General features: G+C 49.6%; 1 protein-coding gene across 2 annotated transcripts in view; it reads right to left on the reverse strand.

The window, feature by feature from the left end:
- LOC135920193 (major facilitator superfamily domain-containing protein 6-like) overlaps positions 1–26,353 on the reverse strand; it is a 111,490-nt gene that overhangs the window by 10,456 nt on the left and 74,681 nt on the right. Inside the window, exons 2-5 of one of the 2 annotated variants that reach the window (XM_065454352.2) lie at positions 17,545–17,638; positions 15,754–17,295; positions 15,516–15,692; positions 163–326 (exon numbers count right to left, since the gene is read on the reverse strand). In XM_065454352.2, the coding sequence (XP_065310424.1) occupies positions 178–326; positions 15,516–15,692; positions 15,754–17,295; positions 17,545–17,611 (1,935 nt within the window). In that variant the 5' untranslated portion in view covers positions 17,612–17,638 and the 3' untranslated portion in view covers positions 163–177. Of the gene's footprint in view, positions 1–162; positions 327–15,515; positions 15,693–15,753; positions 17,296–17,544; positions 18,549–26,353 lie in introns of those variants that run through there. The other variant, XM_065454351.2, reaches the window with a different exon arrangement.

Here is a 26,353-nt window from a genome sequence, read left to right on the forward strand (position 1 = left end):
TCAAAGCCATGAATTTCTACAAAAGAACAACCCAATTTTCAGCATACCCGTGGGGGACATGACTAAAAGAAAGACGCCGCCTACAACACGACAAGAAACGATCGACACACCTCAGAAGAAAAGTGAATGCTGCGCAGTCAGGCAGGGCTCGTCCTTGCATACCTCGTTCTCGAGGGGTCAGTTCCTGTTCTTTCTGTGTGACCAGCCGGAGTCTTCGAAGCCGCCAGTGTCCGAGTCGTCCTGGTCGCCCATCATGGGCCGGTGGGCGGGCGTGTCGCCGTTCGCCCGAGAGTTCTGCATCGGGTACCAGCCGCCGTTGATGGTCGCTGCACAACCGAAACAGTGCACCTCGGCATGTGTTTACACCAACCAGCGACGATATCCTGCTATAGAGCGCCTAACACCATACAGTTTCAGGCTCCATAACCTAGCCTTACACGTATTCATGGTGCATCAAACACCAAGTTGTAAAACGAAAACGATGCGGATGACACCAGCTGTGTGTTCCATAGCAACAACCTGGAAAAGCGTCCAGTATATTCATTGCTCCTAATTACTGTATACTAATTCATTAACTAAATGTTATTTATTATTCTTACGGCAGACATCTCAATACTAAGCTTTCTTACACATTCGACAATATCGATTTCAATTGCTTGCGGTGCACTATCTCTTGAACGGCTCTTCCGTTCCGCGTTCCGCGTTCGGAACATCAAAAGAAAACGAGAGAGAGATTGCAGACTTGAGCGACATTGTAGTATCACAACCCAATTTCTAGCGAAGCTATTTCTAGCCACCAGTAGCCCTAAAAATTTCACCTTGCCTGTAATTCATGCACAATGCACTGGAAAGCACGGGCCTGTAAATTGGCCGGCTAGGTCACCTGACCTCTCTTTCCACTCGATTTCTTTCTTTGGGGTTATGTGAAAGATCGTGCTTACATGATCGAGATGGACGTCAGATTGGCTCAAGACAAGGATAACGGATGTTTGCCGTAGAATTCGAACGTCGGTCCTCAAGAAAGCCACTGAAGATGTGATAAAGCGGACTCAGTACAGCGTAGCTGCAGAAGGAGTGAAGGAGACCTATTCGAACACGTCCTCTAGGCAGCAGCTGCGCTGTTCAACGGCCTTACGTATTCATAGATAATAAGGTCCCATTGAAATCTGATGTACTTTTGTTTTTGTTTTTGTGCAGGCGGCCCGATTGCCAATTCGGCTACTTTATAAGTGGTTGTTTACTCTCTTGAACGCAACGGTTTTGCCTTTCCTGAACACGTGGGCCCGCTTACCGGTCTGTTAATTTCTCTTTTACGCCAAGAACCTGTTCTTGCAGCACGTATGCACTCTCATAAAAACTAAAACCGTCACTTTAATTTGGCTTTGGTCCAAAGCAAGTTTCTGGCACGAAATGTAGCTGCGCGCGTACCCTGTCGATGCGGTGCAAGCAACGCCGGGATCTTGAAACATACTATGCCTATTACATTGCTTTTCGTGTTTCGTGCGTGGTTGGAGCGGCGCTTCGGCCGCGTTATCAAGGGGCTTTTGTTATCAATGTGATCACCCGGCCTTGAATGACGGATAATCAGTGTGACGTAGAGAGGAAGGAATAGGTACAAAGCAGCGAAGCCTGCTGTTGGTTCTCCTTCTCTACCATTATCAAAGTGATGCGCCGTCTCTTCGGGTTTGCGACAGGAATGCAGTTGCTTTCAATCAGCTTATTTGAGGGTGTTGCTTTATGATGCGGGTGGAAGAGCTGTCACGTGGTATTTTTCATATTTCGTGAGGTTCATTTGCCAATCAGAAAAAAAAAATTTCACGCAATTAGTACGTCGCTGTAAACACAGCAGCTGGATGTCATTTGGGGGTACCTGGGGTTCCTACGAATGCCTCATTGACACTTTGATATTTAGGACAGTACTTCTCGAATTAGATAATTAATTGTCAATGTCGAATTAAATTTCAGGAACGAAAGAATTACTGGTGGCTACCCCACTGTACCGGAAACAATATGCACTAGGTTTTCTTCGAGTAACGCAACTGCTCTTTCTTTGAATTTTCGTGCATGATTGTGGGGGCACCCTGTATGATTCCCTCAGTAACCGAAATGAGGCCAAGCCGGATTCACTCCAACTCAGAATCAACAGCAATCACGCACCCGAGCGCTTATAGTAGGACCCATAGAAAGAGAGAGAGAGAGGCTGCACTTTTGCCGAAAACACGAAGCAGTATTAGTGATAGCGAAGTATACGACAATTACACGAAAGAAGATTACACCATCGAGAGACGCCAGATTCTTGGTGTGGGGAGAGCATTCAGGCTGTGGAATTGAACTATCTTCTTGTATGAGGTCTTGTAAATTCCCATATAAGGCTGTCACTTCAGTGAGCAATTCTTCGAGGTCACACGAAATTTTCTTCAAGTGTCAGAAACATATATATATATATATATATATATATATATATATATATATATATATATATATATACAGTGTTTCTTCAAAGTTCAAACGCAGGACCCGACGTAACGTATGCAGGAAAGAGACGACGAACCTTTGGGAAGTAGGACGTGTTTCAGGCACGTACTCAGGGTGGGGCCCGGGCCTCCCCCACACCCCGAAATTAAGCAGCATACCCCCCTCCCCGCCCACGCCGCCAATCCTTACACACGTTTCTAAAACGCCGCCAAATCAATGTTGAGACTTGACAGCTATTTGGTGGTCAACATTTTGATGCATCTTTAGCTCCTTTTGGATGACGGTATTTATCGGCACCTCCTGCGGTGTGAAGGGCAGTTTTCTCATCGATTAGGTGCCCGCGCGCCATTAATTCGAGATACGTTCAGTGGCCACCATCTATCTATTCAACGGTCACTCGCATGGCTGTTGCTTCGTTAGTTCAACCTATTTAGTTTAGACTAATCCAGGGACCAGGAAAGGGATTCGGTTCGTAGTCAGCTGGTCTGCATGTTTGAGGAACGAGTTGCAGCCGGAGAAAACGGCAGTTGATTAACTTTTCCTTTTGCTTCATTATTTTCTCGAGTGACCGCTCGCCGCGACGCTAGCAGATCGTCGGAACCATATACCCGCGATATGGGTTAGATAAAGTGCAAATTCAAATAATGCGAAATAGGGTCCATCATCAAACCCTGCAATAACCCCTAAACCCATAAACAATATGACTGTCACCCGTTACCTCGTCTTGTTTTTCACTAATTGTACAGCACTTTTTGTGCAAAATTGGCAACTGGAAACAAGACTCGCAAGGAGTTGACAAATTAAGCCAAGGCAACAGCCAAACAGGAAGGAAAAGCAGAACTTAAAAAAAAAAAACCTTCCGTTACCCATCTTGTTTTTGCGTTACTTCGAAAACTTTTGCCCTTGTTTCACTTGTGATATCTTGCGACACTTTGTTTAGCAGGCACAAAAACGTAACCATACTTTGACACTGGGTTGTGACAAAGCATTCGTCATATGCGAATATCCGAAAATACCGAATACTTATTCTCAAATAAGAATACGAATAGTTAGCGTAAAACATTCGATTTCTATTCGAAACATGGAATATTTGCCAACCATAATTTCTACCTTTCACAGCGAAGCTGTTAAGGGTTAGTTTCACCACTATGTGTCCGTGTGTAGAAAAAAATTATCATCCTCATCAATGGCTCCACCATCTTCTACCGCAGCTTGCTCGTTGGCGCCCCTCGGCACTACCGCGCCACTGCTTCCGCATTCGTCGTCGTCATTAATTAATTGATTAATTAATTAAGAAGCACAGATGACCAATAATTGAGAAAGGCTTTAATGAACAGTCAGGGTTTAGCCGCGATAAACACCGGGGCCGCACGTTTCAGCTTCGCTGGTAAACTATCTGTACGAAGCGGGCACGTACCCAGGATTCCTTCTCGGGTTGGGGGAGGGGGGGCAACCCAAGGTACCTTTTCTATGCAAATGAAAGGGGAGGTACCTTTACTAGTACAAATGTGAATAACGCCCGCCATTCGCCATAAAGACACGTAAACCCGCAAAAGAGAAATGAAATAAGGTGTATCTCCCTCTTCTTTACTTAGCAAACAAGGAATCGCATCGAATGGACTTGCGCAGGAAAGAAACGCAAGAAGAGCTCTGTCAAGAACGAGCAAACAAATGAAAGTGCGAAATCAAGATTTTTATCATCATCATCAGATTATTTTATGTCCACTGCAGGACGAAGGCCTTTCTATAGTAGCATACTTCTATAGTAGCATACAACTTAAAAAAAAAACAGCAGTTGGCAACTAAAGAACACGGACCGCGCGTGGTTGGCATGCTCCGCCTGCCAATCACAGAAGCAAACAATATCGTCGTCATGCGGCCTTTACAAATGGCGACGTACTTGATACGTCCGGAGCGTCTGCTGTTCTTGAAGTGTCTTTTCATCGACGGAAGCAATGAGGTATGCAACAGACATGGACAACGCGTATGGAGTCTGAGCATTTCACTCTTCAAAAGTCTACCCGGCATGGTTCTTTAGCGGCTTTGGTGTTGAACTGCTAAGCACGAGATCGCGGGATCGAATCCCGGCCACGGCGGCCGCATTTCGAAGGGGACGAAATGTGAAAGCACCGGTCTACTTAGATTTAAGTGCACGTTAAAGAACCCCAGGTGGTTCAAATTTCGGGAGTCCCCCATTACGGCGTGCCCCATTGTCGGATCGTGGTTTTGGCACATAAAACTCCATAATGAATTAAAACTTCAAAAGTCTGCGGTAGAGTTCTTTTGACTGCTAAGCCCGTTTCACTCATGAAATTTCACTGTCAACCGAAGTGAAACTTGACAAATAGTTGCAGCGAAGCATTTCATTTCACCTCAATAAATAATTAGGCGTTCGCCATTCCACCACATTAGGCGAAGGAGAACGTACAACAATACGCGCTAATAATTTTATTTTTGTGGCTACCGGCTTAATTGGTGAACAGGAAAAGGTTGAAGTACGAATTTTTTGCAGCCTCGCGGAGGGACAGTCGCTGGCGGTTATGAGGGCGTGCGCGGGGCTTCACTGCAGACGTAAGTTGTATCCTACTATAGTGGCATTTTTTTAAAATTACCTCTGGAAGAGCTATAGAGAAATATATACTTGCGGAACAATCACAGTTCTTTTGGAGCTCTCGTTTACTGCTCTACCAAGTGAATGCCTAAACCGACTCGTATTGTTATTTGGGAAGTTGCGTAATGATCCATAGCCGCCAGTCCCGTATAACCGCTGTCAGGATTGGGGGCTCAATCCCATCGTCCGTGGTCCTTTGCCAAGATCGGAATACGGCATGAATTCGAAGGTAGCTGGCCCATGCCGTCGTCCAACTTATTTACGCTGAGATCGTTGATGAAGTGAAGAACTGCTTCTCATCGAGAACGAGGAAAAGGGGTTTATTTACAGAAATTAACTCAGTCTAACATGACTGCTTGAGAAAAAGAGTATCAGTCCAACATGACTGCATGAGAGAAGTGACTCAGTCTAACATGACTGCTCAAGAGAAGTGTCCTCAGCATTCGCACAACCACAGTTTTTATACACTCGATCCGCCGGTCCTACGACGCGGCGACTGATCGTTTACTCACCACCAACGCGCCGCTCCTCTGCAGAACAGTTTACGTACACAAAGGCAACCGCGCTCTGATGCCCGACGACGGCGTTGGCGGGTGCCGTTCCGGGAACTATCGGCGCCGATCGAGGGTCGCTCGTTGTTCCGTGCTAGGCCGAAGCGTGAGACGCACCAAAATACGTCGTCCCCACGGCAGCTTGTCCCTGCGTGTCAAATCAGCTCCGCGTTGGGGAACTCCGGAATCATTGTTCACACACGCCGAACTAGTCCCGTCACAATGTCGATGGGGCGGGTGGAAGGCGGCGGATTCCAGCGCAAAGGCCGCTTCTTTGAACGCCTCCCAGCTGCAGCGACGGAGAGGGAGAGGTGCGCGTCGTGTCGCCCTGTCGTAACTGTGTGGCAATCTTGTTTCGTAGCTCGCCATTCTTGACAGCGCCTCCATGGCCCGGAAAGTCTCGACTGTCTAGCGCTGACAACCGCTAGGCAGGAAGAGAACGGCTGCTGGTCAGGGGGGGATTGATGTCTTGGCTCGCAGCGACCACTTGTGCATTGATGTCACCGCCCCAAAACATCCAACAAGGACAGGCAACTGCAAAATGAACCCCACAACGCGGCTCTGCGCCGAGATGACGTGCATTGGCTCTCGCTTTAGACTCGCTAGGCTTCAAAAAAACAACAACATAAGTGCAGAAACAAAAAAAAAATGCTACATTTCACTATGCCAATTTCTGAAGCAAATTCCTGCTGACAAATTCAGCAATTAATGGAGGGAATTCTGCTGAATGAGAGGGGATTTTCTTCGCCTAAAGAAAAGCTAACACTAGTAACCCCAAAATTTAGGCGGGACCCTCAAACGCAGAATTCAAATTAGCCTGCTCAAACCATCCGCATTGCTATGCAACTTTCCCTTCTTATATCTAACGGAGAAGTTGTACTCTTGGAGAGTGAGGCTCCATCGGAGCAAGCGGCCGTTTTTGTGTGACATTTGATTGAGCCACGTCAGAGGACAGTGGTCGGTCTCGAAGATGAACTTCGCTCCGTACAAGTAACACGACAACTTCTGGGCGGCCCAAACCAAACAAGCGCATTCCTTCTCTGAAGCGCTGTAGGCTTCCTCTCTTACATTTAATTTACGGCTGGCGTAGAGGATAGGATGCTCCTCGTTATCGTCGCCGACCTGACTAAGTACCACGCCCATACCTCTGTCGCTTGCGTCGCATTGAACTATGAATTCCTTTGTGTAGTCTGGCGCGCGAAGCACAGGGCGAGAAACCAATAGCGTTTTCAAACTTTGAAAAGCGTTCTCTTTCTCCTTATCCCAGTGTACGTTACTCGGTGCTCCCTTTCGGAGGGCGTCTGTTAATGGACTTGCCAATTGCGAGTAATTCGGAATGTACCGTTGATAGTACCCCACAAGTCCCAAAAATGAACGAAGGTCCGTTTTCGTGCGCGGCTGAGAAAAATCTCCAATCGTCGCTATTTTCAGCTCAGCCGGCCGTCTCATGCCCTGACCGACAACATGGCCCAGATAAGTAACCTGCGAACAACCAAACCTACACCTTTCCGCTTTCATCGTTAAGCCGGCTTCCCTCAACCGTGAGAACACCTGTTTGAGGTGCGATACGTGTTGTTCCCAGCTGTCGGAAAAAATGGCCACATCATCAAGATAAGGTAAGGCGAACTCCTGCAAGTCCTTTAGGACAATATCCATTAACTTAGAGAAGCTAAACGGCGCGTTCTTCAGCCCGAAGCTGAGTGCGAGAGGGCGAAAAGTGCCTACAGGCGAGATGAATGCGGCATAGCGGCTGGCACTTTCTGAAAGGGGAACTTGACAGTACCCCCGCACGAGATCTATAGTTGAAATGTATTTAGCAGCGCTAACTATTTCAATTCGTTCCTCAATGTTGGGTATCGGGTACAGCTGATCCCTACACTGTAAACGAAAATAAACCCAGCTGAGAGTTTTTAAGAGGTGATGTGCCCTAAAACCTCCCCTCCTCAAATATTTACTCCGATGTATGGGAGCAAAACAGCGCCATTCCCTCGTTTCACTCCGCTGGCTAGCTGCCGGAGTATTAAGGCGACATGACGCGATTTTACTCCGCTTAAAAATTTTGTTCTCCCGTGAAACTCCGACAGGGAGTTTTGAAAAACTCCCCTCCGCCGATACAGGTTAGTCACGTGGCGCTTCCCATGAGGCTGTGCGCCTCGCCAGCGACCGGGCGCGTTCGGCGGAGCGGGCAGTGCTCATGGCTGACGGTTTGTTTACGTCTGTGAAGTGTCGTTCCGTGACAGCGTTTCGTCAATTTGTTTCCCGTATCTCCTTCCAGAAAGTGTTATAGGCATGCCTGAAGCTCACTGTATCTCAGCTTCAAGTACATTAGCTGTGATCACTTTGCTGACAACGATGATTGCAAGAACCACGTTTTCAAGTGCGGAAAAAGGCTTAGGTATACCTCGAAGCTGCTCACTGGCTCGTGATGTCGGCTCACGTTCTGGCTGTGTTTCCGTGCTGCGTCACCCTGTCTTGTGTTCTTCAGTACGTGAAATGCCACTTCTATGTCCTTTTGAGTACATGCTGACAACGTCCGGTGTAATGTGTGTAAGGACCGCGTAGCAATGGCAACAGCAGCCACTGTTCGAGCGACGACATCCGTGCTAGTCGCGCATGAATGGCGTAACCCAAGTTCGTTGCGGTGCTGTGTTGCCAGTGAGAAAGACCGGAGTGCAAGCAACTGTTTTTAACGGATATCCTCGCCCGAAGAAAAACGGTAGGACATAGGTATATATGTGTGCTTAAAATAAAGCTTCTTATTGAGCGATGTGAATCGAATTGTTATCGCGCATATAGGTTTTGGTCACGTCGTTGCTTCCGATATTGCATTAACATTACGCTCTATCCGAGACACTGATTTAGACGCATGCCGGCTGGCTACGAGTTTAGGGGTTCACTCGACAGATCAGCGATGTAGCTCCTTTTCGCAACCGAGACAGATTGCTTGTACTCAGAGCAAGTAGTGCGGTGTATAAAATGTATGTCTGCGCATTTTTCGGTGTTACGTCGGCTGCTGCGGGTCATGCTCACACGTAATAATTTCTTGCTACGCTACCACTATATCGAAAAAATGTAATTTTGCTATGCAGCACATGCACTTACATTTTTCTAGCGTACTGTAACTAACGCACTACTTTTTGGCCGCGAACGCCGGCAGTGTGCGAAGTCGCTTCAGCACTCACAGAATGGCATAGTTTTGAAAAATAACGCCATTAACTTTTTTTTATCTCACTATTTTGAATTAACAGTTTTGTGTTGATTAACGTATTCTGTTAGTTTCAAAGAGGCAGATCTCGTATGAACGAGCATGTGAGTCGTAATTCTGAAAACAGCACAGCTGCTCCCTTGGCGGTTTCGAGGCACACAGTATCGTGGCTATATATACTGGCACTGTTGCATCTTGAGTATCGCGTGTACGTGGGATGTCTTTCAAATTTCTGCATTGGGCGTTTCTGGAATGTTTATGTATGTCATGATATATGTGCTTTCATTGACTTCTGTCATCGAATTTGACGCGGTCTCGTGTGCATATTTCGAAATTTGACCAGCAGCCTCTGCATGTAAACATGTTCGCGCAAACTGACGCGATGCCTCTTTTTATACTCCCGTTGCAACTCGAAAAAACTCCGTCAATTGCAAAGCAAAAAATAAAAAAAGACAGAAAAAAACCTCCCATAATTCCACGCAAAAATTCCGCTCGTACGGAGTAAAAATTCTACTCCGATCATACGGAGCATAATAAACTCCGAACCGGGGGGTCGCTAGAGGACAAGCAGTATACTCCCACCTCGGAGTTATTTCCGTTTACAGTGTAGTGATGGCATTTAACTTCCTGTAGTCAACACACGGACGAGGGTCCTTGTTAGGGGTTTCTACGAGTATTAGCGGTGACGTGTAGTCACTCTCAGCGGGCTCAATAACTCCCAACTCTAGCATGAGTTGTATCTCTGCCTCCATAATCTCTCTCTGTCTTGGAGACACCCTGTAAGGTTTTGATCTTACTGGTTCGGTAGAGGTCAGCTCAATTTCATGCGTTATCAGTTCGGTTCTACCCGGCCGATCGCTGAATCTGTCGAGATATTCCCCTAACACCCCTTTTAGCTCATCTAGCTGCTCGGGTTTTAGAGCGTGCGAGCTTACCGAGTGCTCTACTACTTCTTCTAGGCCGATTTCAGAGTTGGAGGTCGCCCTATATTCGTCAAACTTGGTACTAGTGCCATCCAGCTCTTTGACGGTATAGTTAACGACTCCGCTCCGCTCTACATACGGCTTCATCAAATTACAGTGATATATCCTCACTTCCTTCCTGCGACCGGGCATTCTCAAAGCATAGTTAGTATCTGAAAGTTTGTGCAACACTCTAACGGGCCCGTCCCAGTGAACTTCAAGCTTGTTCTTTCTTGAAGGTTTGAGGATCATTACCTGGTCTCCGGCGCTAAACGTACGAAGCCTCGCATTCTTGTCATAATAGAATTTGGCATTCTTTTGAGCTAGTGCCATGTTCTTTCCGACTAGTTCTTGGGTTGCGCTTAGCCGCTCCAGTAAATTTAGCACGTATTCAACCACGGTTGGACTCTCCCCTCTTTCCTCCCACATCTCTCTTAACATTCTCAGTGGAGACCGGAGTGTCCTCCCATACACTAGTTCTGCTGGTGAGAACCCTGTCGCCTCATGTGGAACCGTTCGCAAAGCAAACAAAGTTGCCGGCAGACAGTTCTCCCAGTCCTCCTTGTGCTCGTAACAGAGCGCACGCAAAACTCGCTTAAGCACCGAATGCCACCTCTCTACACTGTTTGACTGAGGGTGATAGACAGAACTGTGTATTAACTTTACCCCGCACTTTTGCAAGAATGTGGAAGTCAGTGCGCTCGTGAATACTGACCCTTGATCTGCCTGAATTTCGGCTGGAAACCCAACTCGTGCAAACACTGTCAAAAGCGCGTCTACTACTTCGGTGGAGCTGAGCTCTTTCAAAGGGATTGCTTCTGGAAACTTGGTAGCCGGACACAGCATGGTAAACAAGTACCTGTAGCCTGATTTTGTTTTTGGAAGAGGCCCTACCGTGTCTATTACCAGTCGTCTGAAAGGCTCTGTTATTAAGGGCACTACCTTCAGTGGAGCTTTCCATGTCTCTCCTGGTTTACCAGAACGCTGGCAGGCGTCGCATGATCTTACAAAGTTTTCTACATCCTTGAAACAGCCAGGCCAGTAGTATTCCATAAGCAATCTTTCCTTTGATTTGTTTATGCCTAGGTGGCCGGACCACCCATTTCCATGACAAAGACTCAAAAGGTCCTGCCTATACTTAGTAGGTATGACTAACTGATCTAAAATCCTACCCTTTCGATCTCTGTAATGCCGATACAACAATCCTCCTCTCTCATGTATCGTTACGTTGCGCCTAGCAATGCCTTCTTTAGCTGTGTCATGTAATTTTGCTAAGCTCTCATCATTCTTTTGCTCAGCTGCCAGTGACTCTCTATCCACGCGTAAGAGTTGATCAAAGTTCTTTGAGGCCGGTGATAATAACGACCCTGTCTCGCTTGTGAGCGCGTCTGCTTGCTCTTCCTGCAGGCTAGAACTCTGACACTCTAGTGCTACGCTCTCATTGAGCTGGTCAGCTGGCAGGCTCTCCTCAACTGTTCTTTTGTCCCTCGGGCCTAGCTCGGATTCGGGTATGGAAGTTATCCCCTTTTCTGCTTCCGCTGGAGGAGCTTGAGCATTTTCAGCCGAAAGCGCCGCGATCTTACGAACTTGGCCTCGGGTCAATGCCTGTACTATGCCCTCTCCCAGTTTGAGCCCTCTGTCACGCAGTAACTGATTCGAGCGATTCGAAAAGATGTAGGGATACTGCAGTGACAAAAATTTGGAAACTGCAGCCTCAGTCTCTAGCTCCCCGAATGGTCCACTGATTTTGACTTTGGCCATGGACAGACACACGCTGTGTTCTTCTACAACCTGTTTTATCCATGCTACTTCTCTGGTGAAGTCATCTACCATCACGTAAGACGGATGGACAATGTCCAGCGTGGCGGCACTGTCTCTTAGCACTCGGCATGGTTTTCCATTAACTTGCAGGTCGTGGAGATATGGACTTAAAAGTTCCATATTCTCATCCTTTTCCTCCACGTAGGAAAAAACTACGCTAGACTTCTCGCAGTTTACAGCTATATGTCCCAGTTTGTGGCATTTGTAACAGCGAATTGGTCTAACAGATTCGAATTTTCTTTTCTGTTCTTTTTGTGCGGTTTCTCCGTTAAGTTTCTCCTCGCTCTTTTCTGCGGGCTTTTCCGCCATGTCTACGGGCTCTGATCGTCTAGTTTGCGCACCCTTTTTGAACGGAAATGGTTTCCGCGGTCCATTTCGACCGTCCCAGTTTCCCTCCTCGGCGTTCAACTTTCTACGGGTTGCGTACTCTTCGGCTAATTCAGCCGCCCTTTCCACAGTGTTTACATTACCTCTGTCTTGCACCCACAGTTTCACAGCTTGGGGGATGGTTTTGTAAAACTGCTCTAGACACATGCATTCAATGATCATGTCTCTGCTGTCGTACGCTTCCGCGCTTTTAAGCCACTCGACTAGGTTGGCCTTTAAGCTATATGCAAACTCCGGATAGCCCTCGCTATCTTTCTTGCCTGTGCTCCTAAACCTTTGCCGAAAAGCTTCGGCTGAAAGGCGGTATTTCTTCAGGAGACTAGCCTTAACTTTTGCATAATCATATGCATCCTGCACACTCAGTCTGGCGATTACTTCCGCCGCCTCACACGGCAACATAGACAGCAACCGCTGTGGCCATGTACTCGGGCCGAAGTTCATCTTCTCGCAAGTCCTTTCAAAATTGCTTAGGAACAAGCCTATGTCGGTCCCGACCTCAAATGGCTTTAATAGCCTGTCCATGCGGTACGATTCTGCCTCACTTGATCGACCCAGAGCGCCTTCACTTCCTTGAGGCAACTCCAAACGTTTGCTTTCAAGTTCAAGTTGCATTTTCCTTAACTGAAACTCGCGATCTTTATCGCGTTCCTCTCTCTCTCGCTTTTCTCTTTCTCTTTCCCGTTCTTCTCTTTCTCTTTCCCGTTCTTCTCTTTCTCTTTCCCGTTTCTCTCTCTTTTTGAGAAGTTCCATTCCCATTTCAATATCTTCCTCACTGGCCTGATTGGAAATTAGCTCCAATAATTCCGATTTGAGCATTTCCTTGCGTACATCTAGGCCCAGTTCCTCACCAACAATCAACAACTCGTCTCTCAGCAGTGTCCTTAACTCCATGACTGCTGCTTTACTGCCTTGATTCTGCTCTCTAAATCTAGCTAGGAAAACACAACCTAGCTAACACACAACAATCTAGCTTCCCTACTGTTCTAAACAGAACAACCCCAAAATGAAGCCTAGAGAGTCAAAGCAAAAACCAAGCACTCACCGCAGATACAGCACCATGTCGCAAAGTCCATCTCACCGCTGTCAGCCAGTTGTCAGGATTGGGGGCTCAATCCCATCGTCCGTGGTCCTTTGCCAAGATCGGAATACGGCATGAATTCGAAGGTAGCTGGCCCATGCCGTCGTCCAACTTATTTAAGCTGAGATCGTTGATGAAGTGAAGAACTGCTTCTCATCGAGAACGAGGAAAAGGGGTTTATTTACAGAAATTAACTCAGTCTAACATGACTGCTTGAGAAAAAGAGTATCAGTCCAACATGACTGCATGAGAGAAGCGACTCAGTCTAACATGACTGCTCAAGAGAAGTGTCCTCAGCATTCGCACAACCACAGTTTTTATACACTCGATCCGCCGGTCCTACGACGCGGCGACTGATCGTTCACTCATCACCAACGCGCCGCTGCTCTGCAGAACAGTTTACGTACACAAAGGCAACCGCGCTCTGATGCCCGACGACGGCGTTGGCGGGTGCCGTTCCGGGAACTATCGGCGCCGATCGAGGGTCGCTCGTTGTTCCGTGCTAGGCCGAAGCGTGAGACGCACCAAAATACGTCGTCCCCACGGCAGCTTGTCCCTGCGTGTCAAATCAGCTCCGCGTTGGGGAACTCCGGAATCATTGTTCACACACGCCGAACTAGTCCCGTCACAATGTCGATGGGGCGGGTGGAAGGCGGCGGATTCCAGCGCAAAGGCCGCTTCTTTGAACGCCTCCCAGCTGCAGCGACGGAGAGGGAGAGGTGCGCGTCGTGTCGCCCTGTCGTAACTGTGTGGCAATCTTGTTTCGTAGCTCGCCATTCTTGACACCGCGTAGAGCGCAGGACGCTGCGGTTCTACACGTACTGCGCCCACCGCGGAAGGTTATAAAACACCTACATAAACTCAGCAGAGAAGTGGCTGCGTCAGGTGGCTCGACTCAGAACTGTAGAAGTGTCACTCAAAATACACAGAATTGTTCTCCCCTTCCGGCAGCGTTTTCTCTACTTCCTTTTTAAACAAAAAGATGTTGATCTATAAATATTTTAATAAAGAATGGTTAAATTTGTTATTTTCACTTTTCCTTCCTGTTTGGCTGTTGCCTTGGCTTAATTTGTCAACTCCTTGCGAATCTTGATTGCAGTTGCCAATTTTGCACAAAAAGTGCCGTACAATTAGGGGAACCTAGACGAGGTAACGGGTGACAGTCATATTGTTTACGGGTTTAAGGGTTATTGCATGGTTTGATGATGGACGCTGTTTCGTATTATTGTAATTTGCACTTTATCGAACCCATATCGCGGTAATATGGTTCCGACGATCTGCTAGCGTCGCGGCAAGCCGTCACTCGAGAAAATAATGAAGCAAAAGGAAAAGTTAATCAACTGCCGTTTTCTCCGGCTGCAACTCGTTCCTCAAGCATGCAGACCAGCTGACTACGAACCGAATCCTTTTCCTGGTCCCTGGATTAGTCTCAACTTAACAGGTTGAACTAACGAAGCAATAGCCATGCGAGTGACTGTTGAATAGATGGTGACCACTGAACGCATCTCCAATTAATCGCGCGGGCACCGAATCGATGAGAAAACTGGCCTTCACACCCCAGGAGGTGCCGATAAATACTGTCATCCAAAAGGAGCTAAAGATGCATCAAAATGTTGACCACCAAATAGCTGTCAAGTCTCAACATTAATTTGGCGGCGTTTTAGGAATGTGTGTAAGGATTAGTGGCGTGGACGGGGAGGGGCGGGGGGGTTACGCTGCTTAACATAGGGGGGGAGGGGCGCCGGGCCCCCTTCCCCCTCCTGGGTACTTGCCTGGTACGGAGTGCTTGGGTTGATAGCTTCTTTTTTTGTGCACCAGTACTAAGACTTCAGTGTTGTTCCTGGGCACGTTAAATAAATTGATTGATTGATTGATTGATTGATTGATTGATTGATTGATTGATTGATTGATTGATTACCAGCCCCGTTCTGCGTTCGCTTCATTTGAAAACAGCATTTGTGAAACGGGACCTCCAGCTCCATATTTCCACAGACCCCCAAACGGCACCCGCGGCCGAAGAACTCCACCGGCGCATGGCACGAGGTGATGACAAGAGTTCAAGTAGACGGTCTGTGGAGGAGGATGTTTTCTTACAAGGTCGCCCAAAATAGGTTTCTTTCCTTTGCCGCAATTGTTCGTTAACCCATGATACACGCTACGTTATAAACCTCATCTCTCTGTAAAATGCACTTACATGCCGAGTCGTCAAGAACGACAAGGCGTCCTTTAGGGCAGCCCGCGGTGTTACGCTTCCGCGAGTGTGCACAAGGGGCAATGAAACCTGCCATTTAAATACATTCCTAACAGCAGGCATGGGAAAATGTGCAGTGCAAGATCACCATACGCGTTGGGTCCGAGATGCGCAGAACGTGTCCCAGCTGGCACGCCGCACGCAACCCGACTCTAGCTGTTTCGGCCGTCTTACCGGGCATGGCGGACTGTCGCCGGCGGCTTTTTCTGCGGATCCTGCGCAGGCACGTGTGGTACAGGAACAGGTAGAGCAGGCCCACACCCGCGCACACAATGGCCACGCCGCGCAACGTGGTCCGCTGGCCGAAAGTGGCATTCAGGAAGAAGCCCGCGATGGTGCCCGTTCCGCGGCCTGCGACCAGAGAAAGCTGCGTGCGCCCACAGCGCTCGCTTGCACAGCTACTCGAACGTACCGACGCAGAAGTGCAGGACGACGAGGACGCACTGGACGGTAAGCCTCTGGCTGGAGGGCGCCACCTTTTGGGCGGCCGCGACCAGCGCGACCCAGAGCACGGGCAGCGTGAACGTCTCCATGGCCTCGAAAGGCGCGACCCACCAGCGGGCCGTGACGAAGGAGAGGCCGGCGGCGCGCGTCGCGTAGAAGAGGAAGCCGAACACGAGCAGGTTGGCGCGACCGATGTTGCGCACCAGGTTCTTGGCGATGGCCAAGAAAGGAAGCGCGCAGCCCATAGGCAGCGTCAGCGACAGCGCCACCAGCAGGTGGCTGGCGCCCATCTCGGCGTACATCCAGTGCAGGTACGTCTCCATGTAGCCCCACACCGTGCCCAGCACGAGCACGAGGAAGAAGAGAACGCTCGCGTCTAGCGAGCAGAAGCGGGGCTCCTGGCCGAGGCCGTAGTGCAGCAGGTGGTTGGCCTTCTTGTCCTCCACGGCGGGCAGGAACACCGCCAGCGCACACGAGACGAGAGCGAGCCCGTCGAAGACAAACACCGCCGGCGAGTAGTCGGCGGCCCCCGTTAGCTCGCTGTAGTAGTCGACCAGCACTCCGGTCACGACTGCGGATATGGCGACGCCCAGCGCGGCCCAGAACTTGATGCGTCCGTAGAGACCGGTGAAGTCGTTGATGGAGAGCACCGTGACCGCCTCGACCAGGTAGAATGCCGTCATGAGCCACAGGTCGGCGAACACCCGCAGCGCCAGCGTGGCCCAGAACGTGAGCTGCGGGTCGCCCTTGACCTGCGTGCAGCGTGCCGACTGCATGCGGCGACCCAGGTTGTCGGCCACGGCCACCGAGCAGCGGATGGTGCATCCCTCCGGGTGCGGACGGCACTCGTAGTCGTTGAACTGCTTCTGATTGACGACGATGGGCGCGAGAAGGTCGAAGCTGCACACGTCGACCAGCTCGTCGTCGCCCCTGCCCTCGTGCTCGAGGAACTTGGCCACGCTCACGTCGACCAGCGTGCGCGCCGTCTTGGCCAGGAAGCTGGCGCCGAACTCGGTGGTGGAATTGTCACGCGTGCCGGCCTCGTGGATGATGCACAGGTTGCCCTCGTGGCTCAGGAAGCAGAAGTGGATGGGCTGCCGCCGCTCGGCGCTGCTGCTGCTGCTGCGGTTACCGCCGCACTGGTAGTGGCAGTTGGACACGCGGAACGTGGCCAGCCCCAGCGGGTTCAGCTCGGACGCCGTGCAGGAGTCCCACTCGGGGCAGCGCTCCAGGTACAGACCCGACGGGCAGTCGAACTCGAGCAGCGGGCTGCGCGGACTGCGCACCACGGGGGGCACTGCCAGCAGCGCCGAGTAGCCGGCGCCTGCCAGCACCAGCGACAGCACCAGCAGCGACCGGTAGGCCCGCCGCCGCTCAGCCACCAGCCCCACGAGCACGGGACCAAGAAGGCTGGCGAACGCGGCCGCCGTGATCACCAGCACGGACTCCTCGTCGGACAACCCGACGGCGCGCAGCTGCAGGCCCAGGAATGGGCTCAGGCTGCCTGTGGCTGCGAATGCATTACGCGTATCCCGGAGATGATGGCCTCGAGGGAAATAGCAGGATCACAGATGATAACCTTATGCGAATTTTACAGTGCATAGAAATAAGATACTTGAACACCCCATTAGAAAAACGAGAAACAACAAAATGTCTTTAAAATGCGCTACGACAAAGAGGCGTCTGTGCTGCGCCTCACGAAGGCCACTGACAGAGTGTGTAACAGAGAACGAAAGAGTGTATCCTGCGCTCCACTCACCGGCAAAAAAAGAGAAGGAAACAGCCATAAGCGGAAGCAACTTCCGAAGGCGAGGGCTGACCATCATGGCGGCCGCTTCCGGTCGTCCTTGCACCTGCATGTGGAAGAAGAAAGGGAAAATCAGGTGCACATCATTCAGGTTTACTGCGGAAGTTTCGCATCCGTCCGCTCCGTGCCCATTTGAACTGCAACCATACTATTAACGGTGGCCTTTTCTGTTCTTTGTTCCAAGTACACTTAGCGGCGAAGGAGAATGGGGGAGGGTGGGGGGCAGAAAGAAAGCGAAAAAGACAGAAACTGCCCACACCCGACAAACGGCCTCTGTGCATCTGACACAGATGCAGATGTAAGTGAACACAACCTTGCCATCAGTATTTTCTTGCAAGTTATACGTGCCCTTTTATACTGAGTGTCCAAGGCGAAGCGGTACAGGTACACCTGAAAAATCCATCGCTTTCTCTCCACTTGCCTCAACCACATTTCGTATACGTTTTCTCCTCTATTGCCTGTCATGCTTCCAACACTGAACACACCTACACTTCAGCCTGTATTACTTCATTTGAAGGAATGCCTAATGCTGGTCTACCGATAGCCGTTTGCTTAACTTTGAGACTAATAATTCCGTATCCGAGCCCAGGTATATACTACTGCATTTACAATGCGAGACTCGGTATCTATGCGCTCTCCACATATTCCGCGAAGTACATCCATTATAATGTGCTTGGTGACAGCAGCGTTTCTTTTTGCTCCCTCCGCTCTCGTTCACATCGAGACACAAAGGTGCTTATTCGCCTTGTTGTGCAATTGTGTTACCCTCGCATTTGAATATCCTTTTGCAAGGGTGAGGAGGAAACGTTTGGTAACCAACGCCCTGCGAGCCTTTCCTCCTTCTCGCCTTGTGCGAGTCGGACCGGTGCTGCTTGAATGCGTCGCCACCGCTTGGCGTGGAATGGTGTGAAGATGTTTTAGCTCGCTCCGCGAGATGGTTGCATGATGTCAGCTTATACAAAGCCGGCGGGGAACCACTGCGTCTGGTCTGGCTGCAGCAATATAACTAGATAAATGCGGCAGTGACAGACAGCAAGCTAGGTTTAGCGTTGCGCTGGAAGAAGCACAGACATCGCCAATCCACAGTAGCTGCTACAAAGGTGCGCCCTTGTACATTTAAGGTGGACCCGGCAACCGATGTGTTAGCTTTAGATATGTTTCATCATCTCTAAATGTAATATGGGCAGAAGTCTCATTTACGGAAGCAACCCACCGATAACTGTGGCGCCAGACGTCAAGTTATACGTGTCTCAGTGCGTCCTGGCGCATGTTATAACATTAGACCTGGCTCCGCAGTAACCTTTGTGTCAAAGCAGCAAACAACCTTTGTATACATGTTACCTTTTGAACCGACGAAAATTAACCGAACACCAAGCTATCACGACCGTCACTATTATTGAATGTAACAGACTAACAGCACAGCCGCAAACCTCAAATGTGCACCTGACACGGAGACGCGGCAGTATGCGCGACAGCAGCGTGCACGTGCACGGCCTCCGGGATTGCGCGCTCGGGCAGGCGGCGACACTGGACGCGTCCAGCAATTGATGTGGCGTGGGAAAGGGGTGACGGCGTCAGCGCTGACATTCGTAAGTGCCATTCTGTGCCAAAAATCGGATACATCGTCGGGGCTGGAAGCTAACCAAAGATCGGCGCGCCAGTTGGCCTTGGGAGCCCATGGAAGAACCACAAATGACGCAGCGCAGGGGGACATGGGTTGGGCCTCGCTTGAAGTCAGAGAAGCGCAGAGCAAAATCAGTTTTGAAGAAAGGCCCAGCAACATGGATCAAAATAAATGGGTGGCCGAAGTGCACAAGTGCCTGTACCTAAAAGCGTGGAGACAGAATGGAGGAAGAGGTCAAGAAAGTTGACAACCAAGTACAGGGTAATTGAAAGTTTAGATACACAACCAGGAGTAATCAGAAAAAGAGAGACACAGGGACGGGGAATTTGGGTGCACAGAATGGAAACGACACAGACCATGGAGATTTACAAGAACGAAATTTGAAGGGAAAATCTGTACGATAACACGAAGGGAAGTGCCTTGCTTTTTGAAGCTCGAGCTGGTTGCCCAAGGACAAACACATACCGGAGCAAATATTCGCAATTAGGTGAGGCACGTGCAGCAAAAGTCCGGAGACCGCTCAGCACACATCCTCACGGAATATGCGGAGGGATACATCCAGCGAGACCAGTACGTAACGTACAACTTACAGAAGCGCTTGGATTTAACGTAGACGGAAGTATCAACCTGTCAGCAGTCGAGATATGCAACACACGTTTAGAGTATTGGCGAAAAAAGAAGCAGGGAAGGGACTGATACGATCGGATCCATTACAGGCATAGGCAGCGGTACAAGGCAGATAGAGAAGATTAAAAAGATGTACAGCAGAATGCTACATAAGGGAAATCATTGATAGCATACCTGAGTAACTCAACCAGGCTATAGGTGACGATTTGTCCCCACCTCCTTTCATACAGGATGCCACTAAATCATCGCCACCATCATCGGGTAAGCACAGCTCGCTGCCAACGCTCACAATGAGCGAGCTGCACATTTCGGTGCGTCAAGCGACAGCCTGTGGGGCCGCTTCTCGCCTCAGAAGGAGACAGCGGTAAACGCCTCGTAAATACATACACTGCACTCGGCGTCTCCCGCGCCCACAGCCTCCATGCGCTCGGCCAAACACAACACTGTATAAATTATTCCGTAATAAGACACGTCATAATAATAATTATAATAACGATTATGGATGTTTTCTTCCATCAAAGTTCCTGCACTTTCATAGTGGTGAGAAAGTCATGTACACATCGCTGCGTAACAACCGCGGGGCGTTGGTCTGTTTATATAATCTTGTGCGACGACAGATGGCACAGCTTGGCCCTCAGGTGCCATCGTTTCAGCTTGAAAAGCTTCGGCGTGCCGCTGGCAAAATGAGAACGAGCGATTTACATACGCGGACAGGCGGTCTGTCGCTACGTTGTGTAGCCCCCTCGATGTCGGATTACACGGGCTCAAGCGTGGAAATGGCCCCCACAGGGCGACAAGCTTCATAACACACATTTTTCATGTAATGCAACTGCACACGTCGGTCCAGAGATACAGTTCGCAGAGGCCGTTAACGACCGACAAAGCGAAGAGTGAAACGATGCGTGCCACGTGAATGCTCTGCACGCAACATTGCGCGCAGAGCCGAGAAAGAGGAACTAACTCATCGAGCACGAGACAGGCACGTGGAGAACGAGAGAGATTGTGAAGAGGTTGGATTTCCTCTTTCGGGGCAATTTGCGGTTGGCGGCGAGGGCGGCCCCGAGGCAGCGGCGACGCGCACCCCGCACACTCGACGGCAATCGGGGCAGCGGACGGCGATGAGCTCCGGCAGAGGACGCGAGAATGGGCGGCGTTACGCCACCGGCACAGCCTTTGTGCGCTGCCATTTCAGGTGGATCCACTACCCCGATTATAGGCCGGCGTTAAGGCTGGTTAATTCAAACAGTCGCTCTGATGTGCACAACACTGAACAAGTGCGTGAACCCGCGGTGCTTCTTTTTACATTGTCACCAGCTCATCCCTGGCTCGGGACTAACGCACGGCTATAAAATCCAGAACCTGCAGTGTGCGAAACATGCGATTGTTGCGTGTGACTACACTTTGACAAAAGTATGCAAGCCACTGCGCGCGGGACAACAGTTCAATGTCCCCTGTGGCTCGGCTCCTCTGGTATTCAACAGTTGCTTAAAATGTAGCGTAAAAGACTCTATGCCTGACAGCAATTCCTTGCTGGGAGATGAGCCTTGTAAATCCCGCCGCGTGCTCCCTGGAACGACAAGGAAGGCGTTGGCCGAGATCCCTGCAGAACCGGTGGAGCAGCTGCGGCGTTCACCTCGCATCTCGACGCGCCGGAGAGCTTGTGCACCGAAGGTAGCGGGAGTCCGAAGGTCTGAACTGACTCGTCAGACACTTGTACCCTCAAAATAGGATACGTGTAAAGAGCGTGGCCTTGGCTGCAAATAACGTGTCTTCTTTTTTTCGTGACTTACGGTATCTACGACCAAGCGCTACTATTGTCAGCAAAAAAAGACAGAAAAATTTGGCAGAACCCTTTCACAATGAATGTCGACGTTAATGCCGTTAGTAGTGAAGTAATGTATCGACACACCATCTTACGTACAACCGCCGAAAAGCGTCAGGTATCAGGCGTCATGCAGCCCGGCTCCTCCCAAGGGCTACTCTATGGACACGCTGTGCCACCTAGCGCCGCCTCAGCGAAGCGTGTACGAATGCACACATTTTTAAGTGTATATATGTCCATTGCAGGACGAAGGCCTAGCTCCCCCTGCGATCTCCATTTACCCCTGTCCTGCGCCAACCGATTCCAACTAGCACAAGCAAATTTTTTTCATAATTGCGTCGCACCACCTAGTCTTCTGCCGTCCTCTACTGCCTTTCCCTTCTCTTGGTACCCACTCTGTCACCCTAATGGTCGAACGGTTATCTAATCTGCGCATTACATTACCTGCCCAGCGCCATCTTTTTCTCTTCATGTCAATCAGAATCAGAATCAGAACCACGGGGACCGATTGTACGTTTTATTCTTACGCAGTGGTATGTACTGGCCCGTTGGTTACGTGACTTTTTGCCTAAAAAGACGCCAACTACCCTGCACCGATCTTTCTGAGAAGTTTATAAAGAAGAGATGCAAGAACAGTTCGAGATCAGTGTTCGAGATCGGTGTTAATAGCCACGTAACCAGTTCTGCCATAGTCTCTAAAGCATTTAGTGTGTGTGTGTGTGTCTTTTTTTTTAGGTAGATCATTCGCTATGAGAAAATTGAGAACCGAATGATCGCTTGAGCACGGTAGCAAGGAAACAGATCTCACAAGCGGTCGATGCGATGTTAATGCTTGGTATACGATAGTAGCACTAGTCGGTGTAGTACGAGTTGGTGATTTGACAAGTTGAGCAAAGTTAAATTCTATGCAAGTGTCAACAAAACTAACACATTCAGATGATTCACAGGCCGCTACTGGAACAGAGTCAGTCCACGAAGTGTTTGCAAAGTTAAAGTCACCTCGAAGGAAAACAGGCGAGCTTGGAAACCGTATACGAGCAAATCGCACAGTACATCGCACAGTTTAAATGAATAACCGTAGGACGAGTTATGCGGACGAAAGCACGAACATGTGATGTCATTGTTGCGAAAAGGTGCCTGTCGAGGATGGTAAAGCAACTCGTTTGTTGACGACGCTTCTGACATTTCATGGGAAAAAAGAAATTGAAAACATAAAACTGCGAATAAACGAGTAGCGCGTAATTGAGAAGCGAGACCATGGAGGCGAATGGACACTTATATTTCATAAAAAGTAAGAAGAAGATTCATTGAACAGTTTAGAATAGAAGGAATTTAGAAAATTTATATCCTATGAATAACCATGGTACACGTTTTGTTGCTTGCATGAAATTACACACAGCACCAAACACGTCCGTCCCTGTGGCCAAACCCTACTGCTGGGGCCCCAGGAAGGGCAATACGCAGCAGCACTTGAATTTAGCATATAAAGTGTTTCTTCATCTTCTTCCGGGCATAGTAAGTTGTTGCTTACAAAATGATGCGTGGCTGTAGGAAAGCAAATAGGCCACCGAGAAGCAGGCCACCAGATGTACATCGGTGTTGTTTAATCGACTGAGGCCCATCAGGGGCAGCTGTTCTTTGGGCCAACGTGTTCACTTGGGATCACCTTCTAGAGCCTTCCTCCAGCATAGGCAGCAGAAATTGTGTGAACTAGTCGTATAATTGAAGAGGCGCTTTGTACTCTTGGCGAAATTTGCGGGGAGCACTCGATAAATTATCCTGTTCCCTTCTCGTTCCTGTTTCAGTGCTGGCTCGATCCTAGCGCCGCCGCATGGCACTCTCAGTGCACTGTCTGGTGTGATGCGGGCACCGACGGATCGGCCCTGTCGACCAGGGACGCGTGTTTCAGTTGCGAGGCGCCATGCTATAGTGCCTGTGCACAGTTTCAAGCTACGCAAGCTGCTTCTAAATCAGACTGCAACTGGCGCGATCGCCACTGTGCAACGCGTGCAATTTTAACCATGCTTTACGGTACAGGACTCGGCATCCACTAAATATTGTAGTACGAATAATTGCAAACGTCCAATGAATTATTTCATCGCTTAGTCCAATATGTGGATCTGCATGCAAACTAAAAGGACAACCAAAATTACTGGTTTACGTACGTAAACTTTGGAGAAAGAAACTAACCACGCTATCGCGGAATCGAAAGCTTCTTGTTAACCACATCTGCCGTGTGTTGATACGTCGAGCACATATATATCACGCTCCCTCATGCGCCGTCGAAGGTCCAGCTGCGGAGGCAAAGAAACTAACGTTTCCAAGCGTTCCCGCTTCCCAGCCACAGCAGCTGCGAGGCACTCGCGTGGGGCCGGATTTTCCGTGCTCGGCAGATCGAAGCGGAGCGCCCGCAGGCGACGCCTGCCCGGGAGACTCGCAGGCGCAGTCGGAATCTGCCGTGCAACCGGCGAAGCGGATCGTGCTGTCGGCGCTGGCATGAACTGGCTCGTGGCCACAATCGGGTTCAGTACAGTTGATCTCTACTGAATCGGAAGGCTCATCGATCAACGGTCCAGCGCCATTTTACACGTCTGTGCGCACAGCGCGTGCCTCTGAAATCTGGCAAAACGAGCACAGCGCGGAAGACGCAGAAAGAAAGACACGCATAGCCGCGTGTGCCGTTTTTTTCCTATATATATATATATATATATATATATATATATATATATATATATATATATATATATATTATATATACACACACAAGGGCCTCCACTTCCGATTGAATTCTGCTTGAAATTTACCTACACTGTGCTACAGATACGTTGAGCGGCACCACACATCCGGACCTTGGAGACTGTGCTTCGCGTGCTCCAAGTTTTCATCCAGGACACTGGCTTTAACCACACTATACTGTATATATAGTTACCTGTCCCTGTGTGTTCCTGTGCGTGTTCCTGTGCGTGTTCCTGTACAAACGGGTCATATCGTGTATCACCTGCCCTTGCACGCGAGACCAAAGGCCAGGCACTTAATAGCATCACCAGAATACATTATGCATATTTCCTTGCTGACTTGCCGAATGTGTGCATATATACCACAAGCTGTATATACTAGCTATTTCCTGGATCCTGACATACCATATATATACATATATATATATATATATCATCCTGAGAATTCGTTCCAAGTTGACCCACCTTGCGAAGTCCAGTGCTAGAATTTGTAGATTGCAATATGCGTCATAAGACAATTAGCTGAAAAGTTAGTGAATTCTTGTTGTCGATTTTGCATGCCAATTTTTTGTGCAAGTAGTGTCCGCCCATTCGAGTAGACCCCCTCCCGAACTGGAATTGAGCCATCTGCCACAGGCAACCTTTAAAAATTTTTGAAAGTGTTCGCTGAAACTTCCTGTGCATTAAACAGCGTGGCCAACGTTAGCTAGGACACACGGTATTTCTCGCCGTCAAGCGTTACGGACAAGTGGCGCAAAAGCCATCGGAGCAGAGCAAAAGCAGCATTGTTGCCGCCGTGCGATCGTCAGCGGCGCCGCAAGTCATCGCGCAGCGCACGAGTGCCGAAGCGCGTGCGAAAGGTTGCACCGATGCGCCTGTGTGGCCTGCGGCACCATCCCGTATCAGTCTTCCGCACTACACAGAGTGGCCATTTCTCACTTTTCCGGATTAAAAAAAAAATCACCTGTTGCAGATAACATAATTATAGTCCTTGAGCTGGATTATTCAGGGAGGCAGACATTTCTTGCACGAAAAATCGAAACACGTATTCAACTAACGACGAAAATGCAATAATTAACTTCTTCATTGATTACTTTAAGGCACACGGTAATTTAGGAAACGTAGCCGGTGAGTTCTCGCGGTATTCCATCACGGCGTAGCCATATTCCTCGTTCCTGACAGAAGGGCACCTGACTCGAAGAATCCTTCCGTACAGTACTTTGGGCGTGGACGGGAACGGTGAGAGAGGGAGGACGTTGGCTGGAATACAGAAATTTTGGGAGGGGATGGGGGCGCGGTGCTCGGTGTGCCACCCTCTGCATGACCACGCCATTGTCCAGTCACCCTAGCCACTGTCCTTGGATGCACCTCCTCATAGCGAGCGATTGGCGCGAAATAGTGTTGCATGTCGTTGTTGCTGCCTCAGAACACGGTATGTTGGTGGCCTGTATCGGCGTGTGAAAGGCGTCTTCTTACTCGGCGCTCACTAACGCGATTTTCTCAGTCAGGTAGCGAGATATCTTTCAGTACGAATATAAAAGAGGGGGCACGCAAGAGTGAACTCACCGCACAAACACGCTGACTCACGACGCGATCATCCTATATAGGCGGGTCCCCCCCAAAACGGTTTAATTCTCCACTGTCAAGTTCCTTCTATCGCGCTTGCCTTCCCTTCTTTGTGCCTCCGCAACAGGGCAGAGAGACGACGCACAAGAACCGCTCTTTTCCCTTTTATCTGACTGCAGGGGCAGAGCCGCCGTCGGCACGACAAAAGGCGCGCGCGAACGCGAAAACGGGGGGAGCATTCCAGGGGCGCGACATAACAAGGTGCGACCTCGCACCGAGGGCAGGGCGCACGCCGCGGCGGAGCCCTGTGGCGCAGTGGCAGTCATCCAGCGTCGGCCCGAGAGGCGCGACACAATGGTACAGTCTACGGGCGCGAACGATGGGACG

This window comes from Dermacentor albipictus, chromosome 3, assembly GCF_038994185.2.
Source record: "Dermacentor albipictus isolate Rhodes 1998 colony chromosome 3, USDA_Dalb.pri_finalv2, whole genome shotgun sequence".
Lineage (NCBI taxonomy): Eukaryota > Metazoa > Arthropoda > Arachnida > Ixodida > Ixodidae > Dermacentor > Dermacentor albipictus.